Source organism: Ylistrum balloti, unplaced genomic scaffold (assembly GCF_031769215.1).
Source record: "Ylistrum balloti isolate Yb309-2 unplaced genomic scaffold, AGI_CSIRO_Ybal_v1 Utg370010, whole genome shotgun sequence".
NCBI lineage: Eukaryota > Metazoa > Mollusca > Bivalvia > Pectinida > Pectinidae > Ylistrum > Ylistrum balloti.
The window spans coordinates 3,168,931-3,194,115 of NW_026782083.1; the positions used below are offsets into that span (position 1 = coordinate 3,168,931).

The 25,185-nt window shown below is 34.3% G+C and overlaps 1 protein-coding gene across 2 annotated transcripts in view; it reads right to left on the reverse strand.

Moving 5' to 3' along the window:
• Positions 1–24,918, reverse strand: part of LOC132548434 (transcription factor ETV6-like) — a 40,094-nt gene extending 15,176 nt beyond the window's left edge. Inside the window, exons 1-2 of one of the 2 annotated variants that reach the window (XM_060212299.1) lie at positions 24,903–24,918; positions 1,196–1,271 (exon numbers count right to left, since the gene is read on the reverse strand). In XM_060212299.1, coding sequence (XP_060068282.1) covers positions 1,196–1,268 — 73 coding nt within the window. In that variant the 5' untranslated portion in view covers positions 1,269–1,271; positions 24,903–24,918. Of the gene's footprint in view, positions 1–1,195; positions 1,284–24,902 lie in introns of those variants that run through there. The other variant, XM_060212300.1, reaches the window with a different exon arrangement.
• Positions 24,919–25,185: the final 267 nt, after the last annotated feature.

Sequence of the window (25,185 nt, forward strand, 5' to 3'; positions counted from 1 at the left end):
AGTGCATCATTTACTTATGACGTCACTGTAATATGGAGAAACGGATTTCCAACTGCGTATATCTGTTTATGATCATAACCAATAGTTTATGTCGCGATAAAGAAGCTTTAACTGTGATGATTGAGGCAACAACTTAACTGTCTCTATCACTGAAGTAGATTGAACGTGTTATCGTTGTTACGGAATGACCAGTACTACAGGGATAACACCGAACTATTCCGTATCTACAAAAAAAGGAAGTCATTCACATTCCTTTATGAAACATTTACAAATATTTTATTGTGACTAAAATTCATGGACTAATGCGTCCAATTATAAAGCATTATATTTGGTTGAAACAAGTATTTAATGATCTCCAGTTCTTTGTCTGAATATCACATTGTGTTATTTAGTATGGTAACCAAGTAAAGAAGAAAAATGATTCCCTGGCTTGCAGTTTTATTTTAACTGAAAGCAAAAAGCGGTGGCGTTCAAACGTTTATTACCACGAAGCGCTTCTGATATAACAAACATCAATTATACATAGACAACGTTTGTTTTATTTAGGACACAACTGATTCACATAGACATCGATAGAGTTGGCATTACAATCACATTCGTGAAAACGGTCAATTGCAAAAACAAATAATAAAAATAGAAAAAGAAAATCTGTATAACTATCCATGGCTGATAGACAATATTATAGCATTAGTTAATGAAAAAGGCAATTACACAACGGACACATAGAACAGCGGATTCCGAGAGAATCAACAAGAGACTTTCGACAAGTCAACAAAATATTAATTCTAACCAAAAAAAAGATAATTACCGTATTTAAACATATAAAAGATTAACACGAATACACATCAAAAAGTTTAAGAAGAATGACCAGATGATTTGGAAAGAAAGCATTTTCTCCTTCCTCAACGACACTCGTCATTGAATTTTAGTAAACTCAAGTTACATAACGTTTCCAAATGAGAATAGGATTCATCATATTAGAATGTTTACTTTTTTAATTTCGTAGGTGGATATATAATGTCTCCCAATGAGACCACTGGTTACGACCGCAAATCTTTCATATAGTCTTTATCATCTTACATTCATCGAAACAGGTGACGTAAACGTTCAGGTGTCAAGATTTATCAGTAAAATAATTTTTATACGATATCCAGCACGTTTTGTAGATATGAACTATAGATATATTATGACTTACCGAGGCTGGCCGGTAGTACCAGTGTCTGCGCAACAGGTTGGTACACTGTTTGCTGCCAGCCGTTGTACATCATATCCTAGAACAGATATAATTCCATTTGCAGGCTAATATTTTCATCATTAAATGATAGATAATTTTTAATAATGACTGTGAAGAAAGAAAAGGCCGAATGACGATGACGAAAGGTAAGAATGAAGATAGTGATGATGATGATGATGATGATGATGATGATGATACGTGTATCTGAAGACATATCTTATATGATAAGTATGATTCATATTATAAAACATAAATATGATTAGATATTGTTTCAATTAGAAAAGAATTGTTTTCGTCGTTATATCTTTTCGAACATGACCATGGAAAGTAAAATTCAAGTAATGTTCCTTCACTTTTATAAATTAGAAAAATAGAAAATTGTATACAAAAAAATATCGAAATTAGTGTTTTTGCATAATGTCTTCGACCAATAGATAAATAAATGATCTCCTTTAACCTTATGAAATTTAATATATACTCCAAATGTGAAGAATAAAAACAGTGTAGTATGAAACATTAAGGAAGAGATAAACATTCATATCCTACTTAGTATACACGAAAGAATGTTGACATTCTCTAAATTTGATCATTCTTATTTGAGTTCTCGGGTGTCAAATGTAAGACATCTAAATGTGATACATGTCCTATGGTTGTTTAATTTTGTACTATCGTTTAATAATAACGGATTAAAATTCACAACTAAATCCAATTTTAATTACAAATCAAAGTGTGTGATTTATACTTTAATTGTTCCTAAGCATGTAATGACGTTCATATCAGTCAAACAAGAAATGAAATAAGCATGGTAATACATATATTCTTAACAATATCACTTGACTAAAAGATACGATGACATCGATATCAAACTACAATATTTCAAAGATGGAGGCTGGATATCACCATTGTAAAGATAGATTAAGTATAGAAGACTAGTATACCAAATTATTTAGAAAATGATTTGATTAAAGAAGGTCATAGTACACCATTGTTAGAATGGCTAAACTATGAGTAATGGTGAAACAAATTGTTTAGAAAATGATTTGATTAAAGAAGGTCATAGTACACCATTGTTAGAATGGCTAAACTATGAGTAATGGTGAAACAAATTGTTTAGAAAATGATTTGATTAAAGAAGGTCATAGTACACCATTGTTAGAATGGCTAAACTATGAGTAATGGTGAAACAAATTGTTTAGAAAATGATTTGATTAAAGAAGGTCATAGTACACCATTGTTAGAATGGCTAAACTATGAGTAATGGTGAAACAAATTGTTTAGAAAATGATTTGATTAAAGAAGGTCATAGTACACCATTGTTAGAATGGCTAAACTATGAGTAATGGTGAAACAAATTGTTTAGAAAATGATTTGATTAAAGAAGGTCATAGTACACCATTGTTAGAATGGCTAAACTATGAGTAATGGTGAAACAAATTGTTTAGAAAATGATTTGATTAAAGAAGGTCATAGTACACCATTGTTAGAATGGCTAAACTATGAGTAATGGTGAAACAAATTGTTTAGAAGATGATTTGATTAAAGAAGGTCATAGTACACCATTGTTAGAATGGCTAAACTATGAGTAATGGTGAAACAAATTGTTTAGAAGATGATTAATTATAGGTCAGAAGGTCAGAGTACACCATTGATAAAATGAGTAAAAAAGTGGGGGACCGGTGTTAGCAAATTGCTTTGGTGACTAAGGTAAAGACAGCGAAAGTATAGGAGATCAGAGGGAAATATTGTAAAGACGGATACATGATTGTACAAAAGAGAGTGGATGACTTCCTTCAACACAGATTTTAAATTTCGTTAATAATTAATCACACTGCAGCATACAATGTGGCATGTCAGTGATAGTAGGAGAATAAATGCTGAAACCTAGGAGACAATAGAGAAAATCTTAACTGTCAAAAAACAGAAGAGTAGGTTTCACTTACATCGTTTCAGTGTAATAATGCTAGTTTTAGAATACAATTACAAGTATGAATTAAATAAAATTTACAATATCAAATATATTAGCTTTATTTCTACGCGCAATTTTGTTAAATACTAATACTAGCATATCTCAGTGATCGAAATTATCACATTAGAATGGGTAAAATTACAGTTAACTAGAATAACTACATAAACTTGCATACTTAAGCACAAATACAATGAGCAATATTAAATACCATTTGTTGCGCTAACGCCGTCAATGTCAGTGATTTGATATTATGCCTCGAGTATTTGCACAAATTCGCATAGCCACCTGTCGATCTAATACCAATCATTTGAACAACTATCTAAAACAGGATCATTTCACAAAGCCCTTATTCATGCCCTTTGTATGTGCTCTGGAAGTTTCTTTATAAAATACCATTTCTGACAGTTGCGATTTCCGTGACAACGCCAGATCATCTTGACCCTAAAACATTCTGCGAATCTCACCCGGAAGGGGCAAAATGCGGTCAGAAGGCGACTCTCTGTAGGTATCACGCACGTTGCATGTCAAAATATGAATGTCTCTACAATCGTTATTCAACCTTCCTTCTTTGACCACACCTTCTGATAATATGTCCCATTAAATGTTGACTGACTAGGTAGTGAAGATATCGATCTGTTGACATGCACTAGGTATATTCTATAGATATTTGAATATTGTTGTAATTACTCGTAAATAATGCTATATTCTTAGTAAGATATTTCTTTCAACTAAAACATTATGAGTGATATGTAACATGGATACATCTATATAAGATTATAACTCGCAAATGAAATATTGCCATTGTTTATTGTTGGCATGTTCTATCTATATACCGTTTTTATTGATTAAACACAAACATATAATAACTTGAAATACTCGCTATATACTTATAATCAATGATAGTCATTGATAATTTCTTCTACCCTCCGAGAAACATGTTCATATTTCTAATAGTTAAAATAAACTTGAGAGACACTGAGACTCCTTTTTATAGATATCAGAGGAATATAATGAGAATCTGAATGTCGGGTATCACTGTGTGTTAAGTGTGTTTGGTGTTGTCATAGTCAATCAAAGCCCCGATAGCAAAGTGTTTGGTCAGGGTTCGATGGTAAAGTGTTAATTATTGTTAATGCTCGGTCAGGGTTCGATGGTGAAGTGTGTTTATTTCTAATGGTTGGTCTTTGTTCGATAGCGAAGTGTTCATTTCTAATGGTTGGTCAGGGTTCGATGGTGAAGTGTTTATTTCTAATGGTTGATCAGGGTTCGATGGTGAATTGTTTATTTCTAATGGTTGGTCAGAGTTCGATGGCGAAGTGTCTGTTATTGTTTATACTAAGTCAGGGTTCAATGGTGAAGTATTTGTACTGTAAATGGTTGGTGAGGTGTTTGTCATAAAGTCTTATTTTTCTACAATTGTAAATAAATTTCAGAATTGTTTTCTTCACATAAGTTTGTAGTAGAAACATCTCTCTTTGCAGTTTTAGTGATACTTTAAAATAGAGCTTTATCTTATCTCTAAATGATTACTGATATCAGTATTATGAATTATCAACGTTATCTGTCACAGAGTTAAGAGAGGATCCTCTTAATGATGAAATGCACTATTTGCACCTAATGAACTGTTTGTTTGCATTCGACGCCAATATAGGACTATGTCGTAGCTTTACTTTTTCTTTTATGTAGGAATATTCCGGACTGTCTTTAGATATAACTGAGTGTTTTTATTTGAATCCTCATTCATGAAAATCTACAAATTTAAACAAATCAGCTGGTGGTTAAGTATTATTATGTTTTTCATCATTCGTTTTGGTTAAAGCATATATAAACCTTCCCATTTGGCACTTGTTAACCTCTAAAAGAAGCGTCGTCCATTGTTTTCAAAACAAGTATTTTTCGCATATCTTATACATATATTTAAAACGTACAAATAACCAGTATCACACTTGAATATTGATTAAATTCTCGGATCATCTCTATAACCAAGGATAACGAAGTGTTACAGACATACACCTATATTCACTTCCCCACATACGTCACGAGGGGATAATCCCGGGATGATAAACCAAGCAACTGTTTGCTCACAGAGACAAGGATTATCTCTTTCTTATCACAGTTCCTGTGTATAGTACTATATTTAAAAAACTGGAATCAACAGTATGGCAATACATTTCTATAAAACGCCAGCTCACTACCATCCGGACAAGGAAGATTCTGTATATGATTACCGATGCAGGTTATTACAGTACACCATGTAGACCAGTTGTGATTTAAAAGAGAATTCGATTAATTCCCTTTGCGCATTATGGTCGGTAAACACTTGTCTGGTGCCTTGACAATTTAGCTCACGGGTCTTCACATGATGTTGTGTGATACTGTTACGCTTTAAGATACTTGTGTGGTGCCCTGACTTTTGACTGTAAGATACTTGTGTGTTGCCCTGATTTTTACGCTGTAAGATACTTGTGTGGTGCCCTGACTTTAGACTGTAAGATACTTGTGTGGTGCCCTGACTTTAGACTGTAAGATACTTGTGTGGTGCCCTGATTTTTACGCTGTAAGATACTTGTGTGGAACCCTGATTTTTATGCCGTAAGATAATTGTGTGGTGTCCTGACTTTAAACTGTAAGATATTTCTGTGGTTCCCTGAGTGAGTGTTTAGGTGTAGGATACCTGTGTGGTGCCCTGACTGTTAAACTGTGGGACACTTGTGTGGTGTCTTGACTGCTTAACTGTAAGCTATTTGTGTGGTACCCTGACTTTTAATTTCCAGAATTTTTGTGCTATGCCCTGATTGTTGGATACCCTGACTGTTTGCCTGTAAGATACTCGTGTGGTGCTCTGAGTTTAGACTGTAAGATATGTGTTTGGTGCCCTGCCTGTTTTTCTGTAGGATACTTGTGTGGTGCCCCGACTGTTAAACTTGTCGGATGTTTGTGTGGTGCCCTGATAGTTCATATGTAGCTTTATATGGTGCCTTGTCATTTTAGTTTAAATGTTCTCGTGTTGTTCCCTGATAGTGAAGCTGTTTGATACTTGAATAATGCCCTAACAATTTAGCTCAAAGGTTCCCGCGTGATACTACGACAGTGAAGCTTCAGGATATGTATGTCTGCTGTGCAATGTCTAATTCTGTATCTTATGTAATATTTTATCTGTCTTCTGTGTTGTATTCTGCCCCTACAACGTATTTTATCTGTCTGCTATGTCTAATTCTGTATCTGATATAATACTTGTCCGTCTTAATCGATACCACGCTCCTTATTTTCTAAATTTCTGATTATGTTACATGTGTACAGGATTAGTCTGTCGAGCTATTCAAGTAATGTGAGAGTTAATTTGACACCATGATGATACGGACCAAATATGAAGTCAACGGGAAGGTGACACAAAACATGAGGGATATGAATTTCAACAAACCAGTTATATGAGGTGTCCGTATGCTTATGTCAACATCCTTGATTATCATTAACCAAAATCAAACATACTATATGTACTATATAAACATATATAACGAAAAAACCAGTTTCCTGTAATATTTCTATAAATGCTATGCTCTATCATGTTTGTCAGTCATCACCTGATATAGACAAGTTCAATACCGTTGTCATAGACTCTCTGATCACTTGCATCCCTATATCGAGATAAAACCCACATTTGAAACCTTACTGGAATCATGACGTCAAAACAGCTTACAAGACTGTTCACGCTTTGCGGTGTTTAAGGAAGGAAAAGCGCGCGACTTCCAAAATCATTCCTATCGTCAATACAAAGTGGCCAAGCGCATATTCAGAAACACTCAATGTAACGCATATGAGGAACATTAACGCTCCCTATAGCTTGAACTGAATGACGCGACACACGGTGACAGCAAATTTTTTGGCAGGCTCTGAAGCGAATTAAAGAGCCTACTCGGCGCTGCTTTTCGACGCTGAACGCCAACAACGAAACTCTCAGATCTCCTGATTGTATCGCGGAAGTAATTATTTTCATGACATCTATAGGATTAACGCTGGTCTATCAGACAATATCAGTTGTAATCTGTCAGATAAACCTACTAATATTTTTTATTCTGTTGATCTGAACAAGAAGCCAACACTTGCCGAAATTGAATTTTCCATTAAAAACCTAAATCTAAAGAAAGCCCTGGATGCTTTTATGTATACATAAAACCATCACCAAATGTATTGAACTTGAAAATGCACCTTGTATCTGGAGGAAAGGCATCGTTCTCCCCATCTTCAGACGTGGTAATAAGTCCCGTTGTGATCCTGCTAGTTATCGGCTAATCCCCTGTTATGTTGCTTGTACAAATTGTTTGAAAAGTGTCAAAATACAATATTGTCTGGAGACCTCTGTTGCACCGCTTCCATGCGCCCAGCAGAACGGCTTGCGTAAGGAACAGGGTTGTTTGACAGCCACATTTCGCCTTCAAGAAGCCGTTTATCACAATCTCGAATTGAACTGAAAGTCTATTTAGCCTTATCGGATATAAGGAAGGCCTTTGACACTGTCTGGCACGAAGGTCTCATATGTATACTTAACGACTTTGGCGTCCAAGGAAGAATCTTCAACACGATTCACGATTCATACACTGATATAATGCGCACGGTGATGAGTAAGTGTTATCCATATTTCTTAATCAAACATTAATTGACATTTTTTAAACTCAATATCTTTTTGCCCGAGAACATTTGAACGCATAGACCACTGCCAGGGTTAGGACCCTTGATTCAACATCTGTACAAATATGTCCTCATGCAAGAATGCTCTCAGCAACACTGTCATGACATTAATTAATTAATCAATCAATTAATTCATTCATCAGATCTTTCTATAATTAGTTTGCCATTCATTCATTCGTTCATTCATATCTCTATGTAATTAGTTTGCCTATCATTTTGTAATTCATTTATTCAATTTGTAATTCATAATTCATTCTTCAACTCATTCATTCATTCATCAAAAGTCTTATTTATTCATATTAATTGTCTTTGCAATGATTGAATCTATATCTTAATACAAGTTAATAATTCATTCATACTTGTTTACAAATCTGACATAATATTGATCTGAGATAACATATAAGATAGATGAGGCATACCTCTCGACAAGCCAACTGAACACTCAATAATCCACCCATGGAGCCAAAACAATATATGTATTAATTTTCAAAGAGAGATAACTTATTTTCTGCTGAAGAAATACAGTATATCTTTGTTGTCCCTAATCTGTCATACAAATATTGTTTCAAAAACACCCCATTTATTCTGGAAGAGTAATTAATGATCCATTTATCTTCCTGATGTATTTCTCTAATTTCATAGTTTTTTTTGTAAAAAATAATTCTGCTCATCCTAAAATGGAATGAAATTTTATGCAACAATAATATATATGATGATTTATAAAATTAGAAAATTTTGATAATTGTCCATAGTTTTTATCACCGAGAGGAAAAGTTGTATTATGGATGTCTATCATTATGTTAAATGTACCTTAAATTGAACTCTTCAAATAAATTGTATATATAATAGCTGTGAACAAAGATATGTTCTTATGTTTCTGTTTCCCTATAACAAAAAATTCCCCTATTCATTTGTAGGGAGAATTCTATGACTGATTTTATTTTGAAAATTTTGTATTGTTGTTTCCGTTGTATATTTGAATGTATTGGCATATATCTCATGCCAGTTAAAATTATCATCTATTTCTATAACAGATTTCCATTACTCTTAACTCCTAAATAGTTTTATGACAACGTGTTAAACAAATTTGCAATGATACAATATCTTCCTTCCTAACTTCATGATGTTCTATTCTATGATTCTTTAGAATAATAATATTGAATAAGGTATTGTTTCTAAATAGTTAAATTCTCTAAAAACACCATCGTGGAAAACATCCCTAACGTAACCTAAACCAGTTTGTGTTTTCCACTGGTTACATAACTATATTTTTCAACTAGCATAAAAATTGACTAATTCCTTTAGTGTTTTGCTATCAAGATCATACAAAAGTTCAATTTCAAATGGTAGAATTTCTTTTAACAAAAGTATTCTAGTTTCCTCAAATATTCATCTGATTCATTTTAGATATTCACTAAAAGAGAAAACATAATTCATGTTAATCCCCCATCTTCCCTACATGGAATTAGACTGTGTCGTTTGACTTTTTTTCAGTTTTAAAATTCCATATGAAACTACATATATTTAACTTATTTAGTTATATTCTAGAAGGATTTGGAAGTGTCAAAAAACAAATGAACAAATTTCGGTAATAAACGAGTTGTTTTTATTTGATATTTTTTTAATTCCTATCCAGTACAGAGTAGATTTCTGTAAAAGTCCATGATGTCATTTAAGTATTGTGTTATCCCATATGAACCTGCCCTTAATAAAACCTGTTTGTGTTTAACTTATAATTTTTGCAAGAACATTTAAAATTCTGATGGCTATAGCTATAGTGGCAATCTTGTAGTTTACATTTAATAAAGAAGTGGGTCACCAGTTTTTTAAATACCTTCTGTCCTTATCCTCTTTTTGAATACAAAAAAGTAATTCCTTGATTTTGACAATCAGACAAATGACATGTGTTATATGCATAATTAATTGCCATGGACTTTTCCTATTATCCATACATTAAAAGGCCTTTGCTAGTTCCCCTTCACAGCCATTCTTACCAGTGTTATTTAGTCTAATATTATGCTGAAAAACTGAATTTTCTAATTGTCTAAAATCCCGTTATTTCGATGTATACAGATTATCAAAAAATTGTATCTGCTTCAATTATCCCCTTCCCCGGTAATCCAATATTCCCCCACCCTCTGTAATTAGTAATACTTTTATTTACAAAATGACGCTTATCCAAATCGCAAAAATACTGTTGCTTTTCCCTCATTTTCATACCAATTTGCTTTCGATCGTAAAATAAGACCTTCCACTTTACTTCACCTAATAGATTCCAGTTAATGTCGTTTGTTATTGAAATTTCCCCGTGATCAATCACTAGGACATTGACGCATCTGTTTTTCCAGTTCTCTATTTCGATCTCTAAGTCTTTCTTAAGTTGTATCTTACTTCTTGCTTTTGAAATGGAATGAGAAATTGAGAGTGAACGAATTTTAACCTTTCAAATTTGAAAATAAGTTTATTACTTCTTTCGACAATCTATCCATCTACAGTTTCTGTAATGCAGTCCCTCACTTGTTGTTCAAAGTCAAATCTTCTAAGAGAGCAGCATTACGTCACCAGTATCCTCTACAACATTCTACGTTGCTGAAATTTAAATCTAATACTATACTAGAGAGATCTGTTCTGTAACAGGTAAGTTTTTGAATCTTTTGTTTTTGAATATATGCCTTCTGAAACTAAACAAATTACCTAGCTTGCTTTGTCGAAAAGGATTTTTTTATTGCCCTCAAGCAAAGTTTCTCAAATCTGGATAAAAACACCTCCTGGGGACTATAAGGTCATATGTAGTTTGAGAATATTATGAGTGTCTATTTATCTGTTCTGTAACGTGTTCCAATCACCACATATCAATGGACTATTGTTGAAGAGTTGTAAAGTGGACAGAAAGTTCTCAAAGAATATTGGAGAATCTCTTCTCTTTATCGTGTGTGAGTTCAGTCCCCTTACATTCCTAGGCATTATCTTAATTCTACTCATAGCCATATAAGTGGTGCACCCAGTGTTAAGCTAGCCAATCCCAGAGAAACTCATCCGCTCCCCATCCGCTACCGGCCTCATATGTTGCAAAAATGTTGGAAAAAGCTATGTAATTGAGCAAATATAACTGCAATGTCTATTTCAACATATTTATGAGGTTTAGTTGGTCTAGCATGGTTACTATGACTACATTGCATACCCCGATTTGTCATCAAATTTATCTAGAACCCCTCCCCCCTGCCCCCCCCCCCTCCCCAAAAAAAAAAAAAAATTTTTTTTAAAAAATAGTTAAAAAAATGTTCAATCCAATATCATTTAGATATCATTCCATCTGTTAGGAAATATATCAATAGACAGACCTAACAGAATACTCTTTTAAGTCAATTTAGACTGCTAAGATATACTCAAATTTCAAATTAGGCTCTTAGGACATCACAGATGTCAATTTAGCTAGAATATCAGAATACTGAATAAGAATATTCAGATGTCGTATTAACTAGAATTTCAAACTACTTGGACATTAAATATCAGAATATCTAAATATCAATAAGAAACAAGACATATTGATCAGAAATAAGACATCTAAAATATTAGAATACACAGGTATCAAATTAGACATCTTGGATATCCAAATACTCATATGTCAAAACAGACAGTACGAATAACGGAACACTCAGATGTCGAATATGTCAGAATATTAGGATACTCAGGTGTAAAATTATATTTGATCAGATTACTCAAATGCCTGATTGACAGGCATAAGTGTAGATACATATACTGCCCTTTGATGAATTACATACCATATCTTCCTGGTGTATAATATATATACATAAAATAATAATCACTGAGGAAGAAATAAAGGGTTGATGACAAGTGCGTACAATAATTATCACATCTCCATTCATAATTTTCAGATAACTGTAATATATTCCCAAACATGTTTACAAGTACAAACTTCACCGACAATGGGTAGAAGTGATCTAAGACAGATATATGTAGATGATGATATACTGATAAAATCATCTCGTACACACTGTACTCCATTTTTTCCCATCGACAATCTCCTGGTAAAGGTAAGAAAACAGTGATCACAGTGCGGAGGTCGAGTAGGTAAAAGCGGGAAACCCTACGCTATCTGACGATATCGCTTTAATCAGCATTTCTCCTCTATCTCAACAGAGACTTTTGGACATCTGTTATGGCTATAGTATAAAATGGAAATTTGACTTCAATCAATCTAAAAGCGAAGTAATTGTGATTGGGAATCTTATACCGTGTCAGTAATATATAAGATGGAAGCTTAGGACTGATAACCTAGAAGTCGTCCCCACACAAGTTCACCTTGGAATTGCAACAATTTGTCTAATCTTGAAAGGATACGCGCTGCATGTAATAAGGGAAGGAAGACACTTCATTCTATTATTAGACCTGGTCTCTCATCAGACCACTCGTAAAGGCCAGTCTTTACAAGAAAATAGTCATAACTTCATTTTTATACAGTTGTGAACACTGGGTACAGCTCAGCCAAAGCGACCTCTTGATGTTGGGTCGCTTCAAAAACTATGCCGCAAAACTTATCCTAGGACTGTCTCGTTGCAAAAGATCCAATATTGCTGTGCCAATGCTAGGCTTGATAAGAATCTCCGCCGAAATTGACAGGAGGAAACTGCTTCAATTGCCAAAAAATGATTTCGTTGGATTACTCTATAGTAATCAAACAGATCTTCATTGCAACGACTGTATGCGTTTTTGGAAGTGAAGCCTGAAAACTCCAGAACAGTGTGTTCCAAAGGATATTTCCATGATATTCTGGAAATTTATCGTTTTGTTCGCCATAAGGTCCGTTGGGACATCGGCTTTAAAAAAAGCAAGAATGGAGAATGGGCGTGACTTTGACATCTTCAGGAATTGCTTTATGGAACGTGGCAGGCAGCAGCATGTTTTTTACAAATTATGTTCAGTGTTGTCTGTGTCAGCTACTCCAGTTCATTCCTCATACTGTCTCTGTTTCCAGTGTCCTCCGCACGGACTTTCTCCATGGACACCAGCGCCATCCGTACGGACTTTCTCCATGGACACCAGTGCCATCAGTGCGGACTTTCTCCATGGACACCAGTGCCCTCCTACAGACTTTCTCCATGGACACCAGTTCCATCAGTGCGGACTTTCTCCATGGACACTAGTGCCCTACTACAGACTTTCTCCGTGGACACCAGTGTCCTCCGCACGGACTTTCTCCATGGACACCCGTGCCATCCGTACGGACTTTCTCCATGGACACCAGTACCCCCTGTGCGGACTTTCTCCATGGACCCTAGTGCCCTACTACAGACTTTCTCCATGGACACCAGTGTCCTCCGCACGGACTTTCTCCATGGACACCCGTGCCATCCGTACGGACTTTCTCCATGGACACCAGTACCCCCTGTGCAGACTTTCTTCATGGAATTCTTACCGAGTTTGGATCTGATGTGCACACAATTCTTGTAGACCAGAGGATGGTATCACTTTTACCCATACTTTGTTTAGTGAAATCTCGGGTTTCCAGTTCCAGGATGGCTTCGTGTTGAAACTTTTGTTACCGAAGGCAGCGCGGTACGTTGTCAGTGCCACGTTGTTAGTGCAAGAAGTTCATTCTTCATCTAGATTATGGTAATATCTGTTTATACCGAGTAATAACACTATAAAAAAGGAAATAGACATATTTACAAATATATAATGGTAAACAACCATTATATATTTGGAAATAAGTATAACTGTTATACTTACTAACCCGTGTAGTGTGATAACATACTTAAATACCTGAAGAAGTATATAACGTTAAACTTTTCACAACTTAGTGAAATAAACAGTGAAACATCAATAAACCATTCCGTTATATAGATTACCTTTAATCTCGATTTGTCTTTGTAATTACTGATGGTGCTCAGTTGTAAACGTAACATGTTCGCGAATTTGAGCGACATGGGCAATAGATGTAGAATGTATAGGACGTGCTCCAGCTTATCTAAATTCACTGACATTTTTCTTTCATCAATTTTGATATTCCAGTCACCTACTAGATTTTAGGACAAACCGCTGTATGATACTGTTTGATTTATTAACTCTACTTTATCTAATCTAATTTTTATTTGCATTAAAAAATGCAATTATTTATGTACATTTTTTCTATCCTTACCAATATTATCACATAGATAACGTACACATGAGTATTTTGTCATTTATTATGGTAGTATGATTCAAACTTGTCACTAAGCGGCTAGGATACAATGAAAAGTTTAATGAGTAGAATGGAAGAGACCATAGACTATCTCCTACAGATATATCATCACCAGGAACAAGGGTGGTGACAACAGAGCGGTCAGTGATCGGGTACCCCTTAAAGTGAATACAAGGAAAGGACTACCATGTTACCAAGAAAGGGTCCAACCATATATCCAGCCCCAAATCTTGAAAATGTTATTTAAATCGAAAATAAGTCGCGACATAAAACTACTGTAACCCACACAGACTGCTTTGTAGAGTTATATATAGGATTCAGTTGCCTACCAATAGGCTGTCTATGGTACCTATAACCTAATACCAATGTCGTCCTTTTGTTAGAACGAGAACATTGAAATAAACGTGGAAAATAGATTCAATTTAGTTACAAAATAATTAAAATGCTAATAAACCTACAAATAAATGCAGTTATCAATAACTGATCTGTACAAAGACATCCTCGGAATCCAGGCCACCTCTCCATAGTTCCTAACCACTGAGATATAGACAGGAGTCATATAAAAACAACTTTGCACAAACACGTATTTCTTTACCTGGGGACATGTATCATCTCGTATACAATTAGACACATAGAAATGCTAAATATAGAAATGGATGTCGATTTGTATTATTCTCATAAATATATATATATATGCACGCAGCACACATAAAATATGTTGTCGATACCGAAGTTTCAGATTTCCAATACTGAGAGATAAAAGTGAAAGTAAAATTTCACGTATGTATAATGCTTGTTAATACGTACATGATTGTATTTTATTTTTAGTTCGCTAGGATTTCTTAAATCTATTTATAGAATATTGAATATGTATGAATAGACATGGATGTGTGCCCATACGGAAGAATTTTTAAGATATTTATAGGTGTGACTGTATCGAAACCGAAAATTTAAAACTGAAACAGAAAGTCAAACACGTGTGCTAGGTTCGGAAGGAAGTGAGAGCAAATGAACATACTAATTTCTTTTGTTAGACAAGTAAATCCATTACAGATCTAGACAGCCCAAGGTCTACTCTGTCCCTTGACGAACAGGTATGTACTTTCAATAACATCGTTTTTACTAAATATGCTTTTATTTTAACTAAAACCGTATAACTATTTTTATTATCTTTCCATGTTCTAAAATGATAAGAATGATGGTGTTTTTGTTATATATATTGTATCTTGGTGTCGGGGATAAAATATTCATTACTCTTTAATAATTGGTTTGACTTTTTAAATCAATCACCTACATGTTTCAATATTTTGTATCAAAAGGGAAATGATAAACCAAGAATTAATTTTAAACCTGTAATATACCGTCTTGTCAGAGGATAAGCAGTTTCTATTACTGTTCTACCTTGCAATAGCGTTTCTGCATACTGACTGTTAAAATAAATCCAATCTCGAATGTGTTGAATGTTGGTGGAAACTTCCATCTGATCACTTGTATTGTTAAGTTTGAAGTAGTATTTAAAATATTACGATTGGGTTTCAGAAATCAAAGTCGGATGGATAGCATTAGATATATTATAATGTATCTATTCAGACTTGTTTTCAATATGACGTGATTGACAATCTGTGTAACGCTATTCCCCACTATAAATATTTCCATTTCTTACATAAAAACGTCATGTAGGGAGAACGATGTTCTATATACCGATCTTGAGCAGCAATAGTTAACAGAGTTCTTAGATGTAAAATTTATATCAGCTCTGGTATAATCTCATGTACAACAAGAGGTCGGCATTAACATCACAGTCTTACAAAACCCCCATAGACAGTGTTCTATCTATACGTCATCATAGGTAGAATTATATAGTGTTCTATCTATACAATATCATAGGTAGAATTATATAGTGTTCTATCTATACAATATCATAGGTAGAATCATACAGTGGTCTATCTATACAACAATGTTATAGACAGGGTTATATGTATCACACTCGTACGATAATATAACAAATAGTGTTACGCTCATACTATCATATATCAGATAGTATTACACTCATACTATGATATATCAGAGAGTATTACACTCATACTATGATATATCAGAGAGTATCACACATACATGATATATCAGAGATATATCATATTATGATATATCAGAGTATTACACTCATACTATCATATATCAGATAGTATTACACTCATATTATGATATATCAGATAGTATTACACTCATACTATGATATATCAGAGAGTATTACACTCATACTATGATATATCAGAGAGTATTACACTCATACTATGATATATCAGAGAGTATTACACTCATACTATGATATATCAGAGAGTATTACACTCATACTATGATATATCAGAGAGTATTACATTCATACTATGATGTATCAGAGAGTATTACATTCATATTATGATATATCAGAGAGTATTACACTCATACTATTATATATCAGATAGTATTACATTCAAACTATGATATATCAGAGAGTATTACACTCATACTATGATGTCTCAGAGAGTATTACATTCATATTATGATATATCAGATAGTATTACACTCATACTATGATATAACGGAGAGTTTTACTTTCTTACTATGCTGTGAAAATAATAGCACCCATAAAATGATATGATATACAGTAAATGACACACCTGGTAGACAGATACTGCTTCATTCAGTTTAAACAACAACTTACCAATAATAAGTATCATAATACTTTGCATATGATACAAAGAACTTTTAAAACATTGAACTGGTTAGTTAGATATAGCCCCCTCATTATCACTGACGAGTCTTAACAGGATAAAACAGTTGTATGATGTTGTTTAATTCATTGTTTAACTCTATTGTATCTAACTCTAAATTTGTAAAGAAAGATGTTATTATCTTGTGTGATTTTGTACAATCTTGTTTCCTAACTACATGCTTTTCTAGAAAATATAACGTATAAACATTTATCTTTTTCTAGTTTGTCCTTCCTAGCAATGAAATACAGAAAAAAACTTTCACATAATTCCCACTGATTTTTACTACAAATGCAATATGGAATTATTCTCTGTCTCAATGTGACCTCCTGTGTGTGAAAAAAGCATTAATGATGATGATGATGATGAGGAGGAGGAGGAGGAGGAGGAGGAGAAGGAGGAGGAGGAGGGTAATTTTATATTTCATATCCACTGTCTCAATGGATCATTTTATTAGCTTCACATCATTGCCTGGTTAACCCTCCTCATATTGATGATATGTCCTTATCTCATTTGTACACTCCGGAAATGTCATTCATTAAGAATCGTATAGAAAGTAAGACATGTTCCTTATACATCGAATGTGTATCAGCCACTCAGAGCCTAGGATTACAAGTTTCTGCTAGACGGTTTAATTTACTTAGTTAAGATGACAACATGATATGCTATATAATTGTTGATGCCCTTCCAACAATAATATAAAGACTTTAAAACACGTGAGCATAACTCAGCAAATAACATACCATAAATAACATTGTAAAAAGTTAAGGTATACAAAGAGAAAAATTGAAAATATTGTTATTTATTGTTTTCTGAACAATTAAATGATAATCCTATCACTGGCATAAAATGTATTTAAATTTTGGCATATTTCCAATAATCTGATAGTAATCTGATAGGTATTTTGTATTACTCAGTAGTGTCATAGTTTTCAGTAATAGACTGAAGATAATACGTATATTATCATATAAATATTTTTGCTTTGAAAATATATACAATGAAAGGAATGTATTGTAATTCTATTATTTAGATTAAATTGGTTTGAAATTTTCTAGCATATACTCAACGTTCGGTATACAACAGCATAGAGAACCATTAGGGGTACTGTACTGGATGTTTTCTAGTTATAATGAAGGGGAGGGGGGAGGGCAGGGATTAATAATGATATATTACTAATCATAGGTGTTTTACATTTCCATGTAGTCTATTTCAATAACAATAATATTGTAGCTACATTATCATGATAAACATTTTCTATAAATATCGATTTACTAACAAAATATAGATAGTCAGTAGCAGCATGTTTAAATCTAATTATTATGATATTAATATCCTATAACACGTAAAGCCATCAGCTCTGAATCGTGTCTTTATTTCCACAAAAAATATCATACCGTAAATTTATTTACTAACTCAAACCCATCATAATTCTTCTTTATCTAGATATAACCTGTATTTCTATTTCATTTACACAGAGTTTATAACATTCTAAATGGTATTACTAGACATTATTCATCATAATATTCCTGTCTCCAGATATTACGTATATAACAAATTATTAATGTTATTACTTATTAATAATCATCTTAACGATCATGTCTCCAGATATTACATGTAACATAAACTGTCTTTACTTGTCATTTACACAAAGTTTATCATATGACAAATAATATTATTAATCACTATTCATCATAACACACCTGTCTCCAGTATTACCTGTACCACAAATTGTCTTTACACAAGGTATATAATATGACAAATGATATTATTAATCACTATTCATCATAACACACCTGTCTCCAGATATTACCTGTATCACAAATTGTCTTTACACAAGGTATATAATATGACAAATGATATTATTAATCACTATTCATCATAACACACCTGTTATTACCTGCATAAAATGAAAACAAAGACTAAGTTTGTAACCTAATTGAAATTTTGTTCCATAAGTTATTCCTTCACTATTCTGAGACTAAGAACTAATAAAATGAAGGTTTTGATATTTACACAGAAATGTCACGTGAAATATCCCATTAGTACGTAGTGGAGAACACTTATTTTTCCATGTTACAATCCCATGTAAAGAAGCGCAGTAAGTTTATAGTAAGGGCGTACCAACAGAAGTTTCTTGTTTCTATTTCTGTTTTGCAGACTGGTGTAAGGTTTTATGGTATCGATAACATCATTTGAATGTCGGTGTATTTTAAATATACAGGTACTATTTTGAAATCCATGTAATATTTTGATGTCCGTTTGAATACCCATCCTTAGAGTAACTTCGAATTTCGAGGAAACCAATGACCTAGGATAGTCGCTTTCATTTTGTATTTTAAAATAACTGATATAGTAGCTAAATCATATTAATGATATTGAAACATTCAGTTTTGTAAATCATTGTATCCTTAATAATGACAATACAAAACATGTGAAATACAGAGATTCATCTACCAATTCTTCGTCAACTAAACGTTTCTATCAAACATTCATTCCTGTTGATTTTTGGGAAAACCCACAAGACGGTATGCTTTGTAATAGGAACAGGCAATGTTTCATCTCAAAAGTACGTATTTTCCATGTAAAATCCTAACGTCCCGATATCTTCAGTATTAGTGAGAAATAATGTTAGTAAGGATGCAGGTTACATTGAGATATGAAACATAATGGCAACGACACTGTACAGTGATCATCGTAGTCGTCAACCAAAAATTGAAAATCGATCGAATAGCTGTACAGTACAGAGTGATATACTAGCAACGCATGGGGTCACTAACCTGTGCTAGGGTGTCCAGCAGACGGTAGTTACGGTCACTTGCATAAGACATCGGACCATGATACGTACGTGATCCTTCTATTGTCTCACCACAGTGCTAGTGCACGCACACAGCTCATTTACACACGTACACACATGTACGTACATAGAGTCACAACAAATTATACTTAAACAGCATATACACACCATTTTTTCCACATTTAAAGTTAACACTATTTTGTTTGTAATCATTCATTGGAATAATTGCATTTGGTGTAAAGTAAACATGTTTTTTTTAGTATTCAAATCCACCGACAGTATTGTGCCATGTGGTACCTCTGTGACTGCAACGAGATTTTATTTTGTAACAAAAACCTATAGATTATAATCATTGTTAACTTAAGACCTGTTTGATGTTAGGTTTGTAGGAGACGTATTGTGCAAAAAGCCCGTGTAAATTTTAAAACCCTATACCCATATCCGTATCTTATAGTGAAAATCGTTAGTATATATATATATATATAAATATAATCCTCTCTATAAGCATTGTCAGCTTACTCAAACATTGTACACGTTTTACAACATCAGCCTATGCTGTGTTCACTACTACGGAAATATCATACATCATATATTTCAATTAGAAATGTCCTCCATTCCTGATATTACTATTTGTTTATGTGTATGTCTGTTGACAACAAAACATAATACGAAACGAAACTACCGTTGTAGATTTAGTCCTTACACAGCTAAACGCCTTTCAGTCAGCAGGAAGCTGAACGTTCAACTGTACAGGTATTTTGACGAGGTCACAGACACATTGCGCTCCCGGAAAACGGATATATGATTGGGACATTTTCAACCAATCAAATCGACTTCCTTGTACCGGCGAAGTTAACAGGTCTCCGCGAATTTTTTTAGGTATATGTTCGCATGCCTCACCGTATGTGTTATTTCAGACTGACATATATAATCTATGTTGTACATTAATCGGTCTCTCGTCACATTGACGGTAAGAAAAAAAATCAGACTTATCTCATTTTTAACATTTACCTGTGTAGCTGTATATGATATATATGTGTACGTATATCACTGTATTACGCAAGTCGTCGTGGCGTGCTCACACCCTAACATGGTTAAATATAAACACAACACACTATAACAAACACACATACATTTATCATACAGGTATAACCAATGTTACTGACTTGTACGTGGTCATTCTTTAGTGTTACCAGTCGTGGCACGGGGTGATTTAGTAAAGTCAAACAACATCGGTTGTATCAATACCTCAAGGGATTTAATTATTTGAGGAATAAGATGGCCAAATTACGCGAATGGCCACAACGTCAATAAAATCATTTATTAAATAAATGACAACAAGATTAAAGAATCAGAGCGATTTCGTGTACACCAGACAAGATATACATGAATGAGCAGTATTGACACTGACTATCTGTACATGTGTGTAATCAGTACGTTTCGTGTGTTATCAGTCTCGTGTCACGCTGCACCATATTATCAAGCTTCCACTAGACTACTTAGCTGAGAATGTACTTCCTCTGATAAAACGCCTATACACGGCTACATCAAAAATATATCCACGATGTCAGTAATCTGAGGGATGAACTTATAATATCTACTATCATTCGGGGAATTCAACATAATATCAATACTAGTAATGTATAGGTATTAAAGGGCACAACCCTGGGTATTGATAAACGACAGTACTGTAAAGGTAACACATGGTAGTACTGTAGAGGTAACACATTGTAGTACTGTATAGGTACCACATTGTAGTACTGTAGAGGTACCACATTGTAGTACTGTAGATGTACCACATTGTAGTACTGTGGTACACATTGTAGTACTGTATAGATACCACATTGTAGTACTGTATAGGTACCACATTGTAGTACTGTATAGGTACCACATTGTAGTACTGTAGAGGTACCACATTGTAGTAGTGTAGATGTACCACATTGTAGTACTGTAGAGATACCACATTGTAGTACTGTATAGTTACCACATTGTAGTACTGTAGAGGTACCACATTGTAGTACTGTAGAGGTACCACATTGTAGTACTGTAGATCTACCACATTGTAGTACTGTAGAGGTACCACATTGTAGTACTGTAGAGGTACCACATTTTAGCACTGTAGAGGTACCACATTGAAATACTGTAGAGGTACCACATTGTAGTAGTGTAGAGGTACCACATTGTAGTACTGTAGAGGTACCACATTGTAGTACTGTAGAGGTACCACATTGTAGTACTGTAGAGGTACCACATTGTAGTACTGTAGAGGTACCACATTGTAGTACTGTATAGGTACCACATTGTAGTACTGTAGAGGTACCACATTGTAGTACTGTATAGGTACCACATTGTAGTACTGTAGAGGTACCACATTGTAGTACTGTATAGGTACCACATTGTAGTACTGTATAGGTACCACATTGTAGTACTGTAGAGGTACCACATTGTAGTACTGTAGAGGTACCACATTGTAGTACTGTAGAGGTACCACATTGTAGTACTGTATAGGTACCACATTGTAGTACTGTAGAGGTACCACATAGTAGTACTGTGGTACACATTGTAGTACTGTAGATGGACCACATTGAAGTACTGTGGTAAACATTGTAGTACTGTAGAGGTACCACATTGTAGTACTGTATAGGTACCACATTGTAGTACTGTATAGTTACCACATTGTAGTACTGTGGTACAGATTGTAGTACTGTAGAGGTACCACATTGAAGTACTGCGGTACACATTGTAGTACTGTAGATGTACCACATTGTAGCACTGTATAGGTACCACATCGTAGTGTACCACATTGTAGTACCACATTGTAGTACATTGTAGTATAGGTACCACATTGTAGTACTGTAGTACACATTGTAGTACTGTAGGTACCACATTGTAGTACTGTAGAGGTACCACATTGTAGTACTGTAGAGGTACCACATTGTAGTACTGTAGGTACCACATTGTAGTACTGTACCACGTCGTAGTACTGTAGAGGTACCACATTTTAGTACTGTAGAGGTACCACATTGTAGTACTGTAGAGGTACCACATTGTAGTACTGTATAGGTACCACATTGTAGTACTGTAGAGGTACCACATTGTAGTACTGTAGAGGTACCACATTGTAGTACTGTAGAGGTACCACATTGTAGTACTGTATAGGTACCACATTGTAGTACTGTATAGGTACCATACTGTGGAGGTACCACATTGTAGTACTGTAGACATTGTAGGTACCACATTGTAGTACTGTAGAGGTACCACATTGTAGTACTGTAGGTACCACATTGTAGTACTGTAGAGGTACCACATTGTAGTAGTATGTAGGTACCACATTGTAGTAGTGTAGAGGTACCACATTGTAGTACTGTAGAGGTACCACATTGTGGTACTGTGGTACACAATGTAGTACTGTAGAGGTACCACATTGTAGTACTGTAGAGGTAACACATTGTAGTACTGTAGAGGTATCACATTGTAGTACTGTAGATGTACCACATTGTAATACTGTAGAGGTACCACATTGTAGTACTGTAGAGGTACCACATTGTAGTACATTGTGTACTGTATAGGTACCACATTGTAGTACTGTAGAGGTACCACATTGTAGTACTGTAGAGGTAACACATTGTATTACTGTAGAGGTACCACATTGTAGTACTGTAGAGGTACCACACTGTGTAGGTACCACATTGTAGTACTGTAGAGGTACCACATTGTAGTACTGTAGAGGTAACACATTGTAGTACTGTAGAGGTACCACATTGTAGTACTGTATAGGTACCACATTGTAGTACTGTAGAGGTACCACATTGTAGTACTGTAGAGGTACCACATTGTAGTACTGTAGAGGTACCACATTGTAGTACTGTAGAGGTACCACATTGTAGTACTGTAGAGGTACCACATTGTGGTACTGTGGTACACAATGTAGTACTGTAGAGGTACCACATTGTAGTACTGTAGAGGTACCACATTGTAGTACTGTAGAGGTATCACATTGTAGTACTGTAGAGGTACCACATTGTAGTACTGTAGATGTACCACATTGTAGTACTACCCTGTGTTAATATATAGTAGTATTATTGTACTACTACCTCTGTTTATATATACCAGGACTATATAGGTTTATTGTACCCCTGTTTATATACACCAGTACTATATAGGTTTATTGTACCTCTGTTTATATACACCAGTACTATATAGGTTTATTTTTTATTATACTGAATCGTTCACTTCCGATTTCGATATTAATTTCCTTTTGTCTTAAATGTATGAGATGATGGTGTTCTGGCTTGTTATAAAGACCGGTAGTTAATACACAAAATAAATTATAGCCCTGGAAATAAGTCACAAATATCTTTCCATAATATAAAAACATATTGTATATAAAATATGAAAATTCCAAATCCGATATGCAAAATAATGTCAACACACATGAAATAAACAGAGAGAGCATTCAAACGACACAGGCGTTGGCGCAGTGTCTCTATGTATCCAAATATGATCTCACATCTAAAAAGATGTTTGAAAACGTAAAGTTGACAAACTCATATCAATACATATCTCCATTCACATGTATTTGGAATGGATGACGTGTATATGTCTTCTCCTACCTATTGCTTATCGGATACCACTTGACACCTTTAAGACGTACCTTTGTAACGCTGTGACGTTCCCCTGTGTCCACATGACGATATGTACACGGTCAGATTTCTAGGTGGTATAAGATAGAATGTAGGGTTCTAAGAATCCCACATCTTCACCTCATTCCTTTATCATGTACCACGGTTAATCACGATATGCAGCATATGCTTTTTATTTATCTATATTTATGTTCTCACATTTCTTCATTTTATCATAGTTTCATTATGACAAATTTCAATATCGAAAAGATCTGCAAAGGAACGATGAAAGTATGCTATAATGTTATTCCACGATTTCAGGGAGTACAATAAAAAGTATTGTGTTTCGTTCTCTATGTACAGTTCTTTGTTGGTGAAGTACAAGGCACTATAGTGATGCCAGTGGTAATTTGATGTCGATTATAAAACCGTACCAGGTTTTAACGTAATTCAAATTTAACACGACAGATACACTTCTGTAAACAACAAATGCATTCTGGAACATAACTACCTGTCTGAAAAATGATCTCACAATTTTATAACATTCCCTTTTATGTCAACAGCCATCGTATTAGATAATATTTTACTATTTAAGAATAATCATTACATATCAGATTCGAATGAAATAAAAATCATACTTCCTACCTGAAACGAATAATCCATTCTGCTTTATTCTTATGCAGGTACATTGTGAAGGTTAGGGCTTGAACATCATATCTACAGTCATTTAGAGAGAAAACAGAGAGCATTGTTGTCACTAACGTGATTACTTCCGCCGCAGCGTGATGCATGAATACACGTTTCCGGGAAACACTTCCGCTAAGAACGTTAATATCCGGAAACAGAAGAAGCGTCGCTCTGTGTCAGTAACGATACATCGGAGCAGGTCAGTACTGGGAAACATATCTTGTGTGTGCGAGTTGCCTTA